General features: G+C 44.1%; 1 protein-coding gene across 1 annotated transcript in view; it reads left to right on the forward strand.

The window, feature by feature from the left end:
- The first annotated feature begins 2,346 nt into the window (after window positions 1–2,346).
- The window catches only part of ANO3 (anoctamin 3), a 295,226-nt gene continuing 276,589 nt past the window's right edge, over window positions 2,347–20,983 (forward strand). Inside the window, exon 1 of the mRNA XM_066626992.1 lies at window positions 2,347–2,500. Coding sequence (XP_066483089.1) covers window positions 2,347–2,500 — 154 coding nt within the window. The remainder of the gene's footprint in view (window positions 2,501–20,983) is intronic.

The following is a 20,983-nucleotide window of genomic DNA, read 5'->3' on the forward strand; positions in this document are numbered from 1 at the left end:
GGTTGAAAATGGCTGGCCAAGAAGGAGGCAAAGCCAGGAAGAGAGCAGAAGCAAGGAGAAGGAAGGAGGAAAAGGAAGTCCACCCCACAAGGTCCCTAGATGGCACCAGCCCTTGTCCCACATCATTGGGCAGGGGATGTCTTTATGGGTTCCATGCCCACTTGGCAGAGTAAGCGAGCCCACAGATCTGACAGAGGTCAGTCTGAGGGGGAAGGGCCAAAAAAGCAGATCTAACAGCCAAGTTCAGCCACCCGCTTGTGGCTGAGAATTTGTTGCAGCACGGCACAAACTCAAATAAACCAATTACAGCAGAATCAACTTAGTTCTCCACTGTCATGTTTCATGACCCCAGGCAACATCTCCTTGTACCAGAATGTCACATTCCAACCCATATGATGTGAACCTCCAGTGGGATGAACCTACACAGTCACAAGCTGCGACGTCTTCCACAAGTTCATTGAAAAATCTAAGAGGGACCTCATACATGTGTAGTGTCTTCTTTTCATGCCCTTGGCATTTGCACAAAGAATTCCTAATCAAGGAAAGACCCTACTTGCAGACAGATCTACATGAGTAGAAGCCCCCTCCCATACTTTCCATTGACTGAATGGACAGTAAAATATGTGTGAATTCTTAAGAGTCTATGGGCGCAATCCTAACCCCTTAGGTCAGTGCTTTCCAGCACTGACATAAGGGCAGTGCAGCTCCGAGGTAAAGGATTAGACATTCCCTTACTTTGAGGAGGCCTCTGTGAGTGGCACCCAACTGCAGGATGCAGCACATGTCCCATTGGCACCGCTATGCCAGTGCTGGAAAATATTGACATAAGGAGTTAGGATTGCGCCCTATATGACATTAGATTGTGACAGCTTGTTTTTGTTCCAGGAATGTTCAATTGACACATGTTTATTATCCATGGGTGCTCTTACAGTGCACACACACCTGTGGGGCACAGAAGACAGTCTTTTGTCTCCTTGGTGATAATCAGATGTAATGTTCTAGAATTATGTAATTCCCTGCTATTGCCAGCAGGTGCCTCTGTTAGCACTACAAATTTGGATTGCAAAACACAGGACAGGCATTGGATAAAACAAGGAGAGTAAAAAGCAAGTTCTTTTGACATTTTGTGCTGAGATGGGTGCTTATGCATGCACAGTTAGACATGAGTAGGGTCTTGTGTTCCGTCAGAAAACCTGAGAGCAAACACAAAGGGTTCCTGGTTACATGTACAGCTGTATGTATGTAAAGGCTATGGTGCGACTTTCCATAGAATGTGCTACGCTCTGTACATATGGAGCCCATATGGTCAAGAAGCTGAGAAGGAGGTAGACAGAGTATTACAACAGTATTACTATTGTATACTCATTCCTTAAATGGTGAACTGCACATTCTGAGAAGGAGGTAGACAGAGGATTATCAGTGTGACACTGGTTGATTCCAGTGCTAGACTAGGTTGCTATACCATATGGATCTCGGTCTAAATATGGAAGACATGAATATTCTTAAGTAAGAGTGCATTAATTAGGCAATCCTTCTTGAGTGCATATTTTTGCTTTGAAAATTTATTTTAAACACATCACTGACCACAAACACACTTAACAGGAAAGAAAAATGGCAAATGCTAGATTCAAATCATCCATCCTTGTCCTATAGTCTTAATATGAATGTTAGCAGACATCAGTACAAAATATACCAGTAGCAATAGTGAAATCTTTGTAGTCAAACTGCTGAAAACAATTCCCATTTTCTGCATAGGTCCTGGAGCTGTTTGTTCTGCTGCCTCAGATGTGAGCTTGTCCTTAATTTTAGGTACCTTGTTGCAAACCACCCATGAGAAAAGGTCTTGGGAGTCCTGGCATAACTCACTTTCCCTTATCAACTGCCTGATGCAATGTTGAATCCAGTAGTTTTCATTGGTATTGCTAAGCCCCTCCCAGCTCAACAACCGTGAAATGAAATGTGAATTAGGGCTACTAAAACAAAGTTATTAAGAGCAGATCTTCACAGGCATACAGATGTCTCCACTTATCCTGTTTATTTCTTCAGCAACTACACAAAGTCACCATTGCAGTGGTGGCACTCAAGTACAGAAGAACTTTTTAAGGAATAGTTGTTGCTTTTAAACTTATTGGAGAAAAACAAAAAGCCCAGGAATTTACCTTAATTTGAATCTCCTTACTGGAAATAGTGGCTCTGGCTTCTTGTAAACAGTTGACAATTTTCCTGATTTCATCAAGGTATATTTTATTCCCAAGTTCTTACTCTGCAGCCCTGCTGGATATAGGGGGTGTCTTCACCAGCTAAATATCTTTATCAGCAAAGAGCTGAAACTAAAGGTATTTTGCAATGTCAGCTGACAAAATTGAAATGAACACTCTCTCCCAAGAAGAGGCAGATGGCAGATGTGATTACCAACCAGATGTTAAGGAGACCAACTTCAGCAGTTCACACGTGGACTGGTGCAAATATGAACTCCGTTCTTCAACCTCTCTTCCCACTGGTAAGCCTTAATTCATGTGAACTGTTTTTGGTGTCATCTTTGTATCTAGCAATTTAGTGATTCTGATTGATCAGAGTGATTTAGAACCAAAACAAGTAACAGGCATTTAACAACTAGTGGTTGTGGGAATCAATAAGAACCAGCTGGGAGGCCCCTGTGCAGTTGTTGAAGGATCAATACCTCGCAGACTTCTGTTTTGTTGAACTGTTTGGCCAGAACAAATGCAATTCTAGTGTAATGGATGCAGTCAAACAATATTTCTTGATAGCTTTCCATATGTTTACTGAATTTAGGAATCATTTCTATTGGTGAATATGGGTTTCTGGGTTCCCTCTAGAAATGCCTAAATTATTGAGCAATACATTTTGCATGTAATAAATTGCTTGACTCCATCTGTGCAATACAACTATTGCATCAACAGGTGTTGAGGGAGCACAAAATAAGAGGTTTCACACTGATGTATTTTCAAATGAGATGGCAGAGTTGCAAAGATTTATCTAGGTGTCTCTGGCATAGAAAATCATTCTTGTATGATGCGATTATGTTCCATTTCATCCCATGTGAGTCTCACGTAGTACATTTTTTGGATCATGCCACTGATTCATCATAAGAATTTATTAGAGCTATTTGTAGCTGATGTCATGTGCTTTGAAAACTTCTTGGGTTTCATACTCCCCCCCCCTTCTCATTCAGTCCTGTCTTATTCTTTCTCTCTCTCTCTCTTGCACATGTGCACATGCACACACAAAGATGGAGTATAATTCAACTGGGCAAAAACTCACAACTGGTCTTGTTAAACTAGTTCTGCTCAACTTTGGCATACAACAGGGACCAAATGAGTACACCTGTGGGCTGGGCAAAAATGGGTTTTAATGTGCTTTGTAAAATCCACAGATGCCAGCTCCCATGGATCTCATTGTGTGTTGCAGGAGGCTGGTCAAAGGGAGGAGGCAGCTAAGGGCTCAATCCTATTAAAATTTCTTGCACCAATGCAGCCACAATGTAACCCCAAGGTAAGGGAACAAACATTCCCTTACCTTGAGGAGGCCTCCATGATTGCCCTCCCACCACAGGATGAAGCACACACTCCACTGACATGGCTACTAGAAAGTTGGATAGGATTGGGCCCCAAATCGACTACACATGTACCTGTCCACTTGGTATTGTGAAGTAAGGTAAGGGTGTAATCTTTACAACAAAATCTGCATGCAAGTGAGAGAAGCTAAACTGCTCCCTTTGCCTACCTTACCTCTTATCTGTCACTACATGCACTTTCCTTCCAGTTTTACTTTGATACTTAAAGTGACCCGGTCTGAGGAAAGGACTTGCAGTGACAGTGTCTCAAGCTGTGGTGCAAGGAGGTTCAGCTTTTCACACCTCCATGTATCTTTTGTCAAAACAAAAAATGTGTCAACCTGAGATCCCTGCCCCCAACTTCATACATGTGTGTTGTGTGTTGGCATCCTTCAGTCTCGGAAGACTATGGTATTGCGCTCTGAATGGTGGTTCTGGAACAGTGTCCTCTCCAGTGCGTGAAGCCTGGGTAAAGTAGATATGGAGGATAGACTGTTACCCTTGCAGCAAATCCCCCCTCTCCACGTTGCTGAAATGGTCCAATGGAAAGGCAGAAGCCAATACAGTTGGTTCCAGTGGCGTCGCAGGAGTTGCCAGAACGTGACTGTGTTCAGCCATGAACTGCCTCAGGGACTCCGGCTCCGGATTTTGCCTCAAGGTTGACTCCTGAAGCCTTTTCCATAACTGGATGTAGCCACAAGGCAGTGGAGGTTTGGGATCAGAGTTTTCCTTCTCTCAGATGAGCTGCCTTCCCAGGCTAACGAGTCCCATCTACCCGGTGGCTGTTTAGTCACCTCTTACGACAAGTACGGCCAAACCGAGGGCCTATTCTTATCCCCAGCCCCCAGGGGATAACTTCATACATGAATGGGAACAAACATGGATAAACTAACATGAGAGCAATTGCCACATCTAGTATGGCTCTATGTATCCTCTGTAAAAACTGTGACCAAAATAGAATCTCTGTTCATCAGACAGGTGCCTGTCTCCTTAAAGCACTGATTTCTAAATAGGGGCTCTGGGACCTTCTGCCTGTTTGTGTCTGTGTTTGAGACAAGTTGCCAGGATGCCAGCAAACTGCACTGAGGAAAATATTGCAAACAGAAGCAGTGATTATTGTCAGAGGTTGTTCTGAGTCAAGAATAAGCAAGGATGGAGAGACTTTGTGGTCACTCCTGCAAAGATTTTGTGGTCAATCAAATGTCACGGCCTAAAATGTACAATGGAATGCTCTGCAGACAATCACAAACATGATTCATGATGAGAGTCTGCAAAATGAGCTGTAGAGAGCACTTGCCTGTTCCTTTCAATTCCTTTCAAGCCATTGAATAAATGAGGTGTGGAATCCATCACACCTTCCTTGATGGTGGAACTTTGCTGACTTCATGACGTTTGTCATCTCACAGGACTCACCAGGGATTACTCTGCTGACTCACGTTTGCACCTGATGTTTAATCCCAGGAAGTACAGGCAAACTCAGCATAAGGTGCTTGAATGTAAACATGGATCTCGGGGCAAAGATGAATAACCTCATAGAAATTGGACATAAATTACTTAAGAAAAATCATATGCAGGAGTAAATACAATTGATGTCATTGGGGGGAAGATTGCAGATCTTTGTAAATTTTTTTATATTGTATATTCTATACAATACAACATTTGCCTGAGTTTGAGACCACTTCCAGGCAGTGCTGTGCCAAGCCAATGGGAGAGATGCTACCTGGAACAAGAGAGCACTTGCAAAGCATGCATGTCCTGCTTGGCCCCAGAGCCAGGGCCAGCCTTAGGGTGATTTAACCAATATGGCTGAAGCAAGCAAGTGGAGCATTGCTGCTGGAAGGCCCTTCCACCTGCCCCTGCATCCATTTTGCTCAAAATGACCCTCCTGGAAGCAGTTGGTGGTGAAGTCATCACATCACTGCAACCCACTTCCAGGTGTGGTGCTTTGTGCAGGGCGCCATCGACCCTGGGCTCACCGCTGCAACAAGTTCTGATGAGCATTGGGCCCCACAGCTCCTGGTTGTCTTGTCTGACTGTTCGTGGGCACTGCTGTGATTGGGTTTTCAACAATCTGTGCTCTTCTGTGCAGTTCTATGCTCTTCTGGGTGAAGCAGCTTTTTCCCATTTGGTACCACTCTGCCTGGTCTCCTGGGGCATTTGGTGGGCCGCTGTGAGATACAGGAAGCTGAACTAGATGGGCCTATGGCCTGATCCAGTGGGGCTGTTCTTATGTTCTTATGTTCTTAATTTGGGATGGTAACAGAAAAATCTACCATTTTCCCCCTTCCATTCAGCTGCTGACACAGTATAAAGGGGAAAGCGAAGATCAGGAAGGAGTATGTGAATGCTAACCACTAGTCAACACTCCCCTCAATTGGCCTGCAGGAACCAGCTCCTAAGAACAACTATATTAAATCAGCTCCCAGAGACCTCCTTCTCTTCCAAAGTAACATCACCTTCATTTCCAGAATCCTGTCAGCCAATTGCCTTCTCCTACGTCCAATTAGTGTGCTGATCTTTATAGCTGTAAGGAAACCAAGGCCTCTATTCAAATCTATTACAAATGCTCAACCCCAGACAAAATCTCTGAATGTTATTATCTTCCTTTCATTGAATGTCCCAATACCATTTCTCCCTCAATTTGCAAGTTCACGTTTTGTTTAAATCTTGCTTTTCTTCTAGAGACAGTTAGAAGTCAACACTCACTGGTACACTAGTACACTTGACTGCCACACTAGTCAACAACACTAGTACAATTAAGGGTGCAATTCAAAAGGCACCCTAGACTGATTCAAGTCCCTTGCGCTGGCCCATCGTCATTGTGAAAGTGCTGTAAAGCACTTTCATGCTGACTTTAGAGGAGGGAGGCTGTTGCACAGATATGCGCCGGCCTCCAGAGGCCAAATCATGCCCCCCTGTGCCAGCCGATGGTTAAGTATGTACCGGCCTTTCTAGGCCATTGTGAGGGTCTGAGGAGGTGTGAAGAAGGCAAGAGGAAGACATTTCAGGGCAGGGGGAGGGCAAGTGGTGGGTGGGACTGTGGGCACTTGGTGGAGAAGCGGGGGGGGGCAAGGTCAGGATCCGGCACTTATGCCAGATTGTATCCCATTCCCGGGCAGCCTGGGGCAACTCTGGGCTGCTCGGATCTGCGTCACCTCTTTTAAATGGCGCAGATCCAAGCAGACCTATTGGGGCTGCAGTGGCTTTCCCAGGGATAAGAGGAAGCAATTCCCCTTGCCCTGGGCTGAGCCACATGTAGCCTGAAACTTGCATTGAATACAGGGCAGGCATGTCGGTCTTCCTGTTCCAGTGCAAGTTAGGATTGCGCTGTAAGATTCAGGTGCCTTCTTTTTTCCATAGCTCTATGACCAGAAACACAATGCCAAGTTCACAGGTGCCAAGAGAAAGTGGAGCTGCAGTGTGGAACAGATGTTATTACAGACTCCCTGACCTCTGAGTTTGGCAGAATCTATTTCATTATTTGTGATAGGTAGCAGGATAACTATAGATGTCCCACTGAGCTGCTGTCATTTTTAATTTTGACTTTACTAGGAAGCCAAATGGAACTGTAATGTTCAATTAGCATCATGTCCTGATAATAGGAGCCTTTAGCATAAGAAAAAAAAACCTGGAGAGATAGTCTGTCTATGCTCATCTATGCAGATGAGCATTGTTTAAAAAATGAAATAGCTATGTACTGAGATTCTTGATGCTACAACCCAGTGCATTGTCACCAGTGTGGACCAAAAGTTGACACTTGCTGTGAAGGGAGATTTTGTTGTCTGCTGTTATCAAAATGAGGACAATTTTAAAAGGCAGTATTTCAAGAAAATATGGACACACAAAATGTATTTTCCACTTCCTCTACACTTTTCTGGTTACGGGAACTGCCTTTATTTGCTTCACACCAGATTTCCAGCCCTCTTATCTCTAAAAATAGAGGGGCAGTGGTTTTCAGTTTGAGATATACTGTTGCTTGCACTGAGAAAGCTGAAAAGAGCAGTGGTGTAGCTAACGAACATGTAGTCCAGTGCAGAGCTCAAAATGATGCCCCGGAAGTGATGTTGCAACCAGAAGAGATGTCACACTCTGGCTTTTTAAAAAATGCAAATTTGGGGGAGATCTGCCTCCTCCGCCCCAGCAGTTCACCACACACTTAATCTGCCACCTCTCCCCAGCCAGTGGCATAGCTAAAACATCTATATGCTATCTGGGATCAAAGAAGATTTTATAGCCCCCCTCCATGACAGAATCAAATTTAATTAAGTAAATAAATAAAAAGTGTGACCCTTATCGGTTAGAGACACTGTGCTGAGGTGAAGAGGGATGGTTATTCTCTCCCTGCTAAATATAAGAGGAGCACCACTTGAAAAAGTGCCTCTTTACCAGTTAGCAGTAGTAACTGTGTTATGATACATGGAAATAATAGCTGACTCTTATTAACACCTTATTGGTTCCATGCTGTGCAATAATAACATCTCATTGGCTGTCAGAACAATCAGTCTCATGGGTCAGTTTTGAGTTTAAAAAATCCACTTTTTGTTCCATAAGACAGTGGTGTTTTTGTTTTCTGGTTAATTGGCCATAACTTTTGATAGAATATAGATATTCAAATAGGGTTTGTTTCATTGCATTCTGCTTTAAATTACCTTTCCAATGATATATAGCATGATGGTATTATTCGTACATACCACATTTTTTTCACAATTTTGGCCACTGGTGTCAAGTTCAACTTGTTGCCTCCCTAAAGCTTGTTGCCCAGTGCAACTGCTACCCTCTGCACCCCCTTAGCTACGCCACTGGAAAGGAGCATTGCAAGGGGTCTCTAAGCATTTGTTTGCTTCAGTTTATTGCTCATGTTCTACATCAGGAATACAGAAAACATGCCATCAAAGACTCTTCTAGGGTTGCTTTGCCATTATGCTATATATTTAGAACAGCTATTTTCAACTGGTGTGCTACGGCACATAGGTGTGCCACAGCATTTTGGAGCACAGCCATTGAAAATAGCTGAAAATCTCTTGCAAGTTCCACAGCTCTGTTTTTAGGGCAAATGCCTATAGAAACAAATTGTCCACCCCTCTTCCCCTACTGACTTTCTTGGGCCAGGAAGTCTTCCATGGGGCTACTTGGTTCTGCACCAGTGATTGAGCTAGTCTGGTTCTGAGTAGACTCATAGGGGCTGTCAGGAAGGCCCCCCTGAGAGAAAGTTTATCAGGTACACAATGCTTATTTTGGGCCGCTTCCTAAAGTGAAGTCCCAAGGTGAATCATCACAATTTCTAATCTAGTTTAAGAAGAACAGTGTGCTGTTGGTAGGAGAATCTTGTCTTTCTTTCTGGATGTGGTGTTCAGTCTTTAAAAGAAAAAAAAAACTGAAGCACACATTTACAGTGAGTCCATTGCCAGTGAACAATTCAAAGCTCACACAGAGGTCTAACGTGCTGAGCCACTGACCTCTGCCCCCCAAGTTCATGACTTATATCCTCACATGGCTATAACAGATGGAAACTAAACTGGATATAGAAGCTTAATATCTCCCAAAGGCACTGTTTTTCTTGTATGCTCTTCCTCCCACTAATGAAATATTTACTTTTAAGTTGGGGAAAGGGGGCTGCTCCAAATCTATTTAAAGGGAAATTGTGCAGTGATTTATGACCGGACAGGCAGCTGTACTCGTTCTAAGGCAGTCCATCTTTCCTAGAGAACACTGTATAAGAGGGATGAGAGACAGAGTATAAGGCAGTGCTTAGCATACGGGATGCTGAATGATGTAAATGAGACTGCCTAACTCCACAGGTACTGTACATATATTACAGTATGTTGGTGTGGGGTTAAGATTGATGGGTAGCTTGCCTGAGACCTGGCTCTTTCTCTTGATCTGTGCATCATTTGTTATCGTGTTGGCAACAGCTTATTTTATTTTTTAGTAACCAAGTGACCCGGCCACAGGTTATGAAGCCTTTTCGTCTTTCTTTAGGAAACAGCTTGGGCAGTGAGGTATCCTACATGCTCACTGATACAAACTGAGCCGACAAAAAAAGAGAAGGATGTTTCTGAGATACAGTGGGCCATCAGAATCTACAGGAGATGAGTTCCAGGACCCCCCGTGGATACTAAATTTCATGGATAACTGAATTGAGAGGGTTGGCACGGTGCTGCAACAACTTACCTGGGGGCTGCACCCAGCCTTCTGGCAGTTGTGAGTGGCTCCCAGCCTCCTCAGAAGGCCTCCTGGACACAACTGAAAGACACTTCCAGTTTTCCAATTGGCTGGTAAACCGGAAGTGCCTTCCAGCACAACTGGGAGAATCTCTGAGGCCCTCCAGCCGCAGGCTCACTGTCTGCAGATATTCACATCTACGGATGTCGAGCCCATAAATAAGGAGGGCCCACTGTAGACTTCTTTTCCTAACAGTGCCTTTATAAATTGTGTTGCTACTCTAAGCTATAGAGCAGTGATTTCCAGAGTCTCTGGGAGTTCGGGAACAGCTATAAGTGCTTGTAGGGGAAGGGCAAAAGCAGCGATGTGATTGCCATGATTCCACCACTCCTTAGGGGGGAAAAGGATTTTTTAAACTTGCCTGTGACAGCTTCAGCCCTCCAGAGGGTCCAAGGAGCCTGCTGACCCCACTGTTTTGTCAAATTCCCAGTTCCCTAGAGAACCTATGCCTGCTTTTAGCTAATTAGTTTCACTCTGTTCCCCAACAATGGCCCTAGATTTCTCAAACTGTGAGTCAGGACTCACTAGGTGGATCGTGAGCCAATTTCAGGTGAGTCCCCTTTCATTTCAATATTTTATTTTTAATATATTAGACTTGATGCTACCCTGGTATGTGACTGCATTTGGGGAAATGTTACAGACCTGTACATTTAACAAGCTACTGTGTATATTCTTTTAACAATGATAGTCAATGGGACTTACACCTGGGTAAGTGTGGGTAGGATTGCAGCCTAGGGTTGTTAAAAATCTTCCTGCTTGATGATGTCACTTTTGGTCATGACATCACTTCCGGTGGGCCATGGCAGATTCTCATTCTAAATAGTGGGTCCAAGTGCTAAATGTGTGAGAACCACTGCTTTAAACGACCTAGTTGCCTCTGGTAGCTGCAGTTGTGCAGCATACCTACTGCTAGTTAGAGCCCTGGGCTTAACCTTATACCCAGAGCAAGGGGCCACTGTTGACAACACACCCTATCTCCTTGAGGCATCTTGCGTATTTCCATTACACCCCCTGCAGGTTTCCCTGTGCCTCCAAACTGCTGAAAATGATGAAAAACAGCCTCTTCCAGTTTTCTCAACAAAAATCAGAAGTGGCCGTTTCCCCCTATTTTCAGCAGTCCGGAGGCATGGGGAGCCCTGCAGAGGGGTCGCAGGCTCCCCGGACCCTCCAGAGAGCTGAACTGTAACTGTACCTTTTGTAACCTTCTGGCCCCCAACAGCTGTTCAATCATGGCAATTGTATCACTGCCTTCACCATAGCACCACCCCTTAAGGGGGCAGAGATAGGGCTTCCCTGGCTGGGGCATTGTGATGCCCCAGTTTGGGAAACTCTGCCCTAAAATGCTATCAAAGAACAGAATGATATTAAGCTTTGAAGGTTTAAGGTGAATGCAATAAACGTAAACAAACCAAAATTATTCTAGGTGAGTGTTGATACATTTATAGAAGATTGATGTTGCTCCAGGCCTGCTTCTCACAGGTTGCCCTCACAACAATCTATTGTGCATTCATAGTGATCTTGTGATTGATATGCTTAGATCGAACTCTTTCACTGTCATTTCCAGCTGATTAAGCCCCATTTGATAGGAGTTCCCCACACCACGGTACAGTATTGATTTTCCTCTCAGTTCATCAGGACGGTCACAACTAATAACAAGAGATGCTGGGCAATAAGGAGTTGTGCTCCAAATAAATTTCCCTTGGGAAAACTTAGCAGATCGGAAGGCTCATCTCTAAAGCTTGATTGATCACCATATTTGGTGTCAGTAAGGAATCTTTCCCAAGGTCAGCTGACATCCCCCAAGTCTGTGACATTGTTTCTAATTTTTTTCTTGAAGTTTGTGGTTTGGCACCTACTAAAATCCATTTGCCTTGGTGCATGGTGGTCTATTTTGTTCAGGTTATTCTCTGAGACACTGCTAGCTGGATTACCTCTTTCATGGCAGAAGAATGGACTAAGATAATTATTTAGAGCCTTCCATGATTTTGTGGCATATTCAGTTATGTTTCACATTCATGTTGATCATTTAATGACTACAACATCCAATAATGACTTGTGTGTATGAAACAAGACTTTGGGCACAATCCTACCCAGGTCTACTCAGAAGTAAATCCTATTTTGTTCAATGGGGCTTACTCTCAAGAAAGTGCAGCCTTCATGGCTTATTCTAATTCCTCAGGTAGCGTTTTCATATCACTTCACCTCATAAACAATGACGTCAATCCAGCAAAATTTCGGGTAAGCACATATTACCAACAGCTGAATCCTAACTAACTCCCCATGTAGCAATACAGAGCTGGCAACATGGGCCTGCTGTATCCCGCAGGGGGAAGTTGGCCTCCGGAGGCTCCTTGGAGTAAGGGAAAATTTGGGCCACCAGGTCTACTCATGCTGGGCCACTGGGTCTACTCAGACCTGTGCCAGCAATATTGCTGACACAAGTCCACGTAGACCCAGGTCATAGGATTGAGGGTTTGAAGGGGGTTAGGTTTTGGTGGACATTGCTACTTTATGATTCAGTGGATGCCACTGTTGCCAAACCTGCCCCCTTCCCACTCCCAATCTGCCCTCTTTCCTGCCCCCATTGCCACCCCAATTCTACCCACTCCTGCCTTCCTCCTACCACCTGTGCACACTTGCCTGTGCCGGTGGGTTTCTGGTGGCCACAGGTGCACTGAGCCAGCCACTCACCTGTTATGGCAGCAGCCAGGCCATTCACTCTGGTGTGCTGTCTTTTGAGACTGTTGGAAAGTATCTAGTGCTGCTGGAATGCTTGTTCCAATGGCACTGCCCTTAGGATTGGGCCATAATTTTCCTAGTGGTAACAGAGATGTTTGCCCAGTTCTTATATGTATTCTAAAGTATGATAAAGAACAGCAGTACAGCCAGACGTGGCTGGTTTTGAAGGACATGGTTCTACCATGAGTTATAAAATTAATAGCTCATTACTACCTGGTTCTTTGTTAAGGGAAGTCAGTGGTTAATTTGTTCTCACAGTGTTAAACTTGTATTGGTATCAATAATAGTATTGTTTCAAAGATGTCAACAACCCCTCCCCCTTTTTCTTATAGGAGTGCTTGACAAACCAGTCTGAGGAATGGAAGGCCTTTACTATACTGAAGCAAAGTACTCATTTAAAAAAAAAAAAATCCATGTAAGAAGCTGAATATTGTAAATAAAGAGGAGACTGAACAATGTTGGGAAAATCTAAATATTTCTTAAAAGAGAACTTGGCTGCCTGTTTGTCTCCACAGGCAAGCATGAGCTATGCTATTTTATGCCATTCAGCCAGGAATTAGGTGTTTATACCATTACCACTAATTAGTCCTGTGTTTATCAGATGCTTTCTTTTGGAAGACCAGAAAAAAAGATCATCTCAGGTCAGCTCCCCTGAATCATACAATTTAACATGCTTCTCAAAGCATTCCTTTCCATTCTGTGAAGTAAACTGGATGCAAGATTACAAATTTTACAAGGTGGCACTGAGTAAGACGGTCATAACTGAGCATTACTCTGTATTGTTTCTGTCTGTGTCAACATCAGTCACGGAATAAGGGGATTGAGTAAAGAACAGAAAGCAGATGGAAGAGTTAAATGAAGAGTTTTCAAAATGGAAGAAAGTAAGAAATGGAGAGAGTCCCTTAAGGATTTCTATTGTCTTCTTCCTTTTTTCTTCCTCCCCCATTCTTGCTGCCATTTGACCAAGGAAAAGGGTGAATGATAAAAGAAGAGGCATGTCAAAATCAATAGCAATCTAGAGTTGTTAGAGGCAACTCTAGAACCTAGAGGCAACCCACAGGAAGAAGTGAAGACAATGGAGGCAGTACTGTCTGCCAATGCCCCAATGAGCTGTCATGCCCATCACTGAGGCACCTCAGATGCAAGGCAGGATGTTGTGTGTAAGGCCAGCACTGTGATCAGCTATGATTGAGTGTTTAGGTGTCTCACAGAGATCTAGATGATCTCTCTGCAATTCCTTCTTCTCGCCAGGCCACAGATGCTCTGCACCAGACTGTATCTGCCTAGGATTCCCAGGGGCTCTCTCACATTTCAAGGCAGATGCAGTCTGGAGTCTTGATAATCTGCACTGTGTCTTACGCTGAGCTCAGAGTGTCAATGCACAAGGTCTGGGCAGGAATTTTGTTGCCAGGACAGGCTATTTGAGTGTTTCTGAAGTCTCATTCCAAGGCTAAAATTGTTTGTTTCCAGACGAGGAAGATTCAATTTGTTTATATTACTGCTTTGACACTTTTCCTGGAAAGGGTGTGGGTGTTTTTTAAATTCCCTGTGTGAAGAGTGATTTGGAGACTGAAGGCTCTCAGATATGGAACTTTTCCATATATAGTTTCCCCTTGCTGAATCTTTCTGTGTACTGATCTTGAGAACGCAGGCTGTGAAAGGGGCCGAACAATTTTTGGCACAAGGTCTCTAGTATATCAAGAAGGACACAGGCAAAATGTGTGCTTAACCCTAATTTAAATTAGATTTGTAATGCAGGCTACTGCTTGTGACACGTTTTCAGATTGAAGATGAACTCCATGAGTTGCTTCAGAGACCTGTTGTGCAAATATGTTTCACATGAAGGAGGGCATCTCCCAACTACAGCTTAATCTACTAAAGGTTGAGATGATTCACTGGGGGGGATTTCAATCAGCAGTGCTGAAAGTTCATGGCACACTTGTTCCTGATGCTGCCCATCGTGGCAGTGGTGATTACTGTAATCAGAAATGACAAACGAAATTATGTATTTCAGCTGACCTTTCTTCCCAGCACTGAATTCTCAAATCATTACTTATCTCAGATCTTGCAGCATTTCAAAAATGTGCCCAGTTGTACTTCTAATCATATGCCAATTGAAGTATATTTAATCAGTTAACGAATCAATTTGAGAGTGAAAGGACAAGTAGAGATGTGAAGGTGACTGATGTAAATCATCTAACGCAGTTTTAAAAAAAAGACTGAATAAGGAGCCATAGAGAAAAAAGATTAGAACAAAAACTATTTTTTTTCATAAATGGTAATCGGCACTCATAAATGCAATGATGTTGTCTCAGAAAAGTCACCATGAGGTTTTTTTTTTTCCCCCCTTCTTGGTTTTTATATGTGAAAGTACCACCACGTTGTAAAATTCTGAAAAATGTTTATCCCAGTGGTACCTAAACTTTTGAGCATCTGGACCCACCTAAAAGAAAAGTTTCACTTTACCAGCCACTCAGACCTCTGTGGCTATAATGGTGATTGGGCAGCAGTGCTCCCCCCCCCCCAAGTAGCAGGTTGTTTAACCCTTAATGCACATAGCCTAATCTACCCTGTCAGTTTTGTGAACCACCAAAAATTGGGTCGTGACGTGGACCACAGATCCACAGTTTGGAAACTGCTAGTTTATCCTGTTCACAGCTTCCCTACACAAACATTAAATGCTCAGAAGGGAGTAGAATCATCTGCACATGTACAGTTCATGTTCATAGGGCTACATACACATCTTCAGTTGAATGTGTGGTAGTCAGAGGCATGATTTCTCTGTCCTCCATGCATATGCATGTGAAGAAGATTTTTGTAGTGCTGTTTTCATATCAAAACAGTTACCATTCCTATACTATATACAGGTTGAGTCACATTATTCAGGAGGGTTCTTCCCCCATAACTCACCTGGATGGCAAAAATCGCACTGTAGCAAATCAATTTAAAAAACAAAGTCCCTTTGCTCAGGTGATTTAAAAACAGCCTTGCTGACCTTTGTGATAAGATAGAGTCAACAATCTGATAGAGTCAAACAATTGTTGTTAAGACAACAATCCAACAATCAGTCTCTCTCCAGGCACTTAGAAAGGATTATCTTTCTTCAGGGGGAAGGGTCTCTTGGAGAGAGAATGATTGATGGATTGTCAGCTGGCTGGCCTCTATTGTAAAGATCTGTTTTCTTTTCATTTAAAGGGCCCTTCTCATTGTGTTGAGATAAAAATCTCTACAACAGTAAGAAAAGCATTTTAAAGGGGTGCATTTTTCCCCTTCTCCAGGGATCAGCACATTCCTTCTCACTTGCAGTGGTCATTCGTGCTGAGTCAAATCCATGTATAAAAAATCTGTATATAACAAGGTAGGACCTGTATACTATATTTTTGAGATATGTATAGTGAATGGTGTATTGTCCACCTTCCTTTTGCTGGACCTCTAGGGGTCAAATGAGATATGAATATAATGACACCATTGACCATAGCATGTACGTATGCTTGTGTTTTTTAGAGTTAATGGAAGCATTTTCAGGCCAAATAGCACACATGGTGAATGATATGGATTGAGTCAATGGCAGAGCTTGGGTTAGGATACTAACCTTAGAGCCCAATCCTATGCATGTCTACTCAGAAATAAGTTCCATTATAGTCAATGGGGCTTACTCCCAGAAAAGTGTGAATAGGATTGTAGTCTTAGAGCCCAATCCTGTGCTCGGCGGCATGGCTCCATGCCACTGAGCACTGTTGCAAATGTGCCGTAAGACATGTTTGCTAGCCTTACCACCTCACCGCCTTTTCTAACCTCACTAGCCCAGTGCCGGCCAGAGCTGGGCTAGCGCGGGGCGGTCGCCCAGCTTCCGCTGAGCTGCGGTACAGTTAGCGGGGGTGGAAATGGGGGAAGGGGGGATGGGGGAGGCCGGCGGGGGGCAGAGAGGGGGCAGGGGGAGTCGTGCTGGGCGGAGGGAGGGAGGCGTGCCGGGGAGAGGGAGGTGGGTTAGATCCGCAGGATCCAAAGTGCTCATGGAGGGCTCCACGCCCTACATGAGAGCCTTTACTTTACAGCCGACCTTTTGGTTCGCAGTAAAGTGAGTAGCCCCATTGCAGGGCTGCTTACCTTACTTGGGAGAAGGGAACGAAAGTTCCCTTCTCCCAAGGCACCTCCCTCAGTATCCCGGGATATGCAGGATCCGGCGGCAGCCCTTCTCAGTGCCGCCAAGCCTGGGCGCCCCGAGCAGCTCAGGATTGGGCTGCCCATGACTTAGGTTGTTAAGGTTGGATCCCCATACAGATATGTGCAGAAGAAGATCAAACACACCAGAGCCAATTATATAATGAAAGGCATAATTTGTTCATAACACTGTCCCTCCACCCCAGTTCTTCTGAACCTGTGCTTTTGACAATGAAAAGAGCATAAATTGTATTGTAAGTCTTGTTGCTGGTTAGGACAGGAAAAAAAAAAATATATTGACAAATGTAATAAGATTATGCAAAGGCAAAAGAAGATATTTTCAACTCATCCTTCAAAGGAGATGAAACAAAGGAGACTTGTTTACTTCATGTCTGAATATATTCTTTTTCCTTGGGAGTCAGCTGTCCTTCAAACTAATTTATCTAGAGGAAGGAAGGACTGTATTTTGGTCCATTTTACCCTACCAGGATTCATTTTCAAATGAACATAGACCTGCTAAGGAAGCAAGTGATGAGACACTCAAAGGTTTATTTGAATTTTCTCATAAACAACTGGGCTTTTATGGCAAATAGCATTTCATCGAAGGAAATAAAGGGATTATCCTGTCTGCACAGTGCCCAGATGATACAATAATACTAAAATGCAACTCGATGTCTGTCTCCTTCCTTCCCTTTTGGGCACCCACATCGATGAATGGTGTGTTTTGTTTACATTTTGTTTATTTTACATTTTGTTTATTTTATGTCTCTCTTTGAAGGTGTCTGTGGTAATAGCCTTTCTCCTTCCATATATACTGTGGAACAGCATCCCTCATTTTCAGAAACTGGTTTTCTTTAACAGCCTGGTGGTTCAAGTAATGTGGCAAAAAGTTTTTATGGTGAAATCCCACCCTATAACTATAGTGGCTGGATTGCTCTGCGTTTCTTAGTTTGGCACATCTCAAGGTACAGTGGTGGTGCCAGCATAGTGATGTCATTACTCCAGCTAAAACTTTAGTAGGTGCAAGTGTGATATACTGTCAAAACAATTATATACATAAGGAAAGAAAATGGACAGGCACAGCTATGCTAAAATTCTGGATTTCTCCAGTGTATTCTATGGGCAGCTCGCACTTTTCCAAACTCTTTGGGTTATGAGTGTGAGAGGTGGTCACGGGTTTCTCATCTTCCATGTTCTTTCTCAATCTAGCTGGGTCAGTCAAGGGAAACTGACTCCCCAAAAGAGCTCAGAGGCACTCCCACTTTTGTTGGGTAACAACTGAACAAGGGAAGATGGAGGGAAAGGTCTACAAGGTGACACAGCATGTGTGTTATATGTGAGAAAGGGAAGGGAGGCCAAACTATACCTGCTCTAAGTCTGGTGAGTTGATGTTGCCACACAGCTTTGGGGATCTTGAGGCCCAGCAAATCAAGTCCCCAAAAGTCTTGACAACCAAGCCAAGTGGGGGCAGGGGGGGCGGAGAGGAGTTAAAGTCCAGAAAGGCAACACCAGGAGTCCAGGTAGTCAGAGACTGATGGAGTTGTAGCAAGGTTGCATATTTTGCACAGTAAAATAGCTCTGGGCAGCTTTTGTGATGTCAGTTCTGAGGCAGCCCAGAGCAATTCAACTTGGGGGTCCCTTAAAACCTGTTTTGACTTGTTTGAAAGAGTTAATCAAGGCATATGAAAGAGCAATCAAGAGTGAATGTTTGAGGGAGTTGGAGCATTAACAAAATGATGACGAGGGTGCTGCAAGAAGGCTTTCAAAAGCTCCCAGGCTCTCTTGATTGGATTATCTAAGGCAACACTATGCCTGATTGCATCTTTCCAGAAAGATTTGTTGTTGTTGTTGCTTGCTGGGGACTCCTGTTGGGGGGGAGGGAAGGGTGCCATACATTTGCATAAGACTCACATGCCAGCTTCTAACCAAGACTCCTCTTTTACCTGGTTTACCTAGTCAGAAATCCCTGAGTGCAAATACTGGCTTGTGCCCATTTCATTTGCACACATTCAATGGAGCCAGTAAGTACCATTTCTGTCTCTCATATTATAAAACATGATTGGCTTACTATATTGCCAGGATAAATATAATAGTCATCTAAAATATATATACTCTAGTTAAGAACATAAGAACAGCCCCACTGGATCAGGCCAGAGGCCCATCTAGTCCAGCTTCCTGTATCTCACAGCGGCCCACCAAATGCTCCAGGGAGCACACCAGATAGCAAGAGACTTCATCCTGGTGCCCTCCCTTGCATCTGGCATAGCCCATTTCTAAAATCAGGAGGTTGCACATACACATCATGGCTTGTAACCCGTAATGGATTTTTCCTCCAGAAACTTGTCCAATCCCCTTTTAAAGGCGTCCAGGCCAGATGCCATCACCACATCCTGTGACAAGGAGTTCCACAGACCAACCACACACTGTGTAAAGAAATATTTTCTTTTTTCTGTCCTAACTCTCCCAACACTCAATTTTAGTGGCTGTCCCCTGGTTCTGGTGTTATGTGAGAGTGTAAAGAGCATCTCTCTATCCACTCTGTCCATCCCCTGCATAATTTTGTATGTCTCAATCATGTCCCCCCTCAGGCGCCTCTTTTCTAGGCTGAAGAGGCCGAAACGCCATAGCCTTTCCTCATAAGGAAGGTGCCCCAGCCCAGTAATCATATTAGTCGCTCTCTTTTGCACCTTTTCCATTTCCACTATGTCTTTTTTGAGATGCGGCGACCAGAACTGGACACAATACTCCAGGTGTGGCCTTACCATTGATTTGTACAATGGCATTATAATATTAGCCGTTTTGTTCTCAATACCTTTTCTAATGATCCCAAGCATAGAATTGGCCTTCTTTACCTACTGCCACACACTGAGTCGACACTTTCATCAACTTGTCCACCACCACACCACCCCAAGTTCCCCTTGGATTCCTGGTAGGCGTAGCTGGGGGGGGCAGTAAGTACTGTAGGTTCCTGTAATGGAAATGTGCAAGATCCCTCAAGGATCTTGAGGTATGTGTGGTGTGGTGTCAACAGGGTGTGGTGTCAACAGTGGCCCCTTGCTGTGGCAGATCTGGAAAGCATGGGGTTAAAACCAGGCCTTATATTGCAGTGAGAGTGCTACACAGTTGCAACCACTTGGAGACTATGCCCTCAGGGTTAAAAGCAGCACCTGGAGGAACGAAAGGTGTGCTTGGTAGGCCACTGTGAGATACAGGAAGCTGGACTAGATGGACCTTTGGCCTGATCCAGCAGGGTGGTTCTTATGTTCTTATGAAGGAGGTTGGAGAGGCTGGAACAAAGTTGTAGAGACTGAGGGCTCGATCCTATCCAATTTTCCAGTGCCAGTGCAATTGTGCCCATGGGGTGTGCACTGCATCCTGTGGTGGGGAGGTAGTCACAGAGGCCTCCTCAAGGTATGGGAACATTTGTTCCCTTACCTCAGGGCTGCATTGTGGCTGCACTAGTGCTGGAAAGTTGGATAGGATTGGGCCCTGAGAGAGAGCAGAAGGAAGGAGCTTGGAATAAAGAGGATGGACTGACTCAATGGACTGAATGAACAGAGACTACTGGAGACTGGTGTGTGGCTGCCATGCCCAGGAGCTGCTGGGAACCAAGGTGTTGAAGCAGCAGCTGGAGAAGCTGCTGAAGGGAGAGGGGAGGAAGGAGGAATTCTGTAGGTTGAAGAGGAGAGCTACCCTGGTGGTTAGGTCCAGCAGTGATTTCTGCAGGATTAGGACTATTTTGAGTGAAGAGGGAAATTAATTAGCCTAAAATGGGCATAAGTTCTCTAGACCAAGTTTGTAAAAGGAATTTGGCAAAACAGTGCACAATGTGACGTGTAACTGGCCCCTCCCACTCGCCGGAGCCAACAACGTGTAGTATGTTGCTGTCACTGCCCAGAATGGCTCAGACTGCTAGTAGGAGCGGTGGTTACACAGCGCATTGCGGCAACTCTAATACTTATGGTGCCTCCATAGCTGTGCTACTTAGGATTCCAATCATGTGTAAAAAAACCCCAAAAAATAAAGGAGGCTTCAGTAAGAGCTCCTTTGTTTCCATTTTTGTCTTCCTAGTCTATATTTGTCTAATTTAGATTGTAAATCTAAATTTAGATGGTACCAGGGATCCTGGTAGGCGTAGCCAGAGACTGTCTCCTCTAAAAATTCCTGTAAACTGCCATGCAAATTATGTAAATAGTTCCTCTAAATAAACATCAGAGAGTTCTCCACTTTTTGTTATGCTCTAAGCCAGGATTTAGCTGTTACTCTAACCTCAGGCAACAATTAAAA

The sequence above is a fragment of the Tiliqua scincoides genome, chromosome 1, assembly GCF_035046505.1.
Source record: "Tiliqua scincoides isolate rTilSci1 chromosome 1, rTilSci1.hap2, whole genome shotgun sequence".
Taxonomy (NCBI): Eukaryota; Metazoa; Chordata; class Lepidosauria; order Squamata; family Scincidae; genus Tiliqua; species Tiliqua scincoides.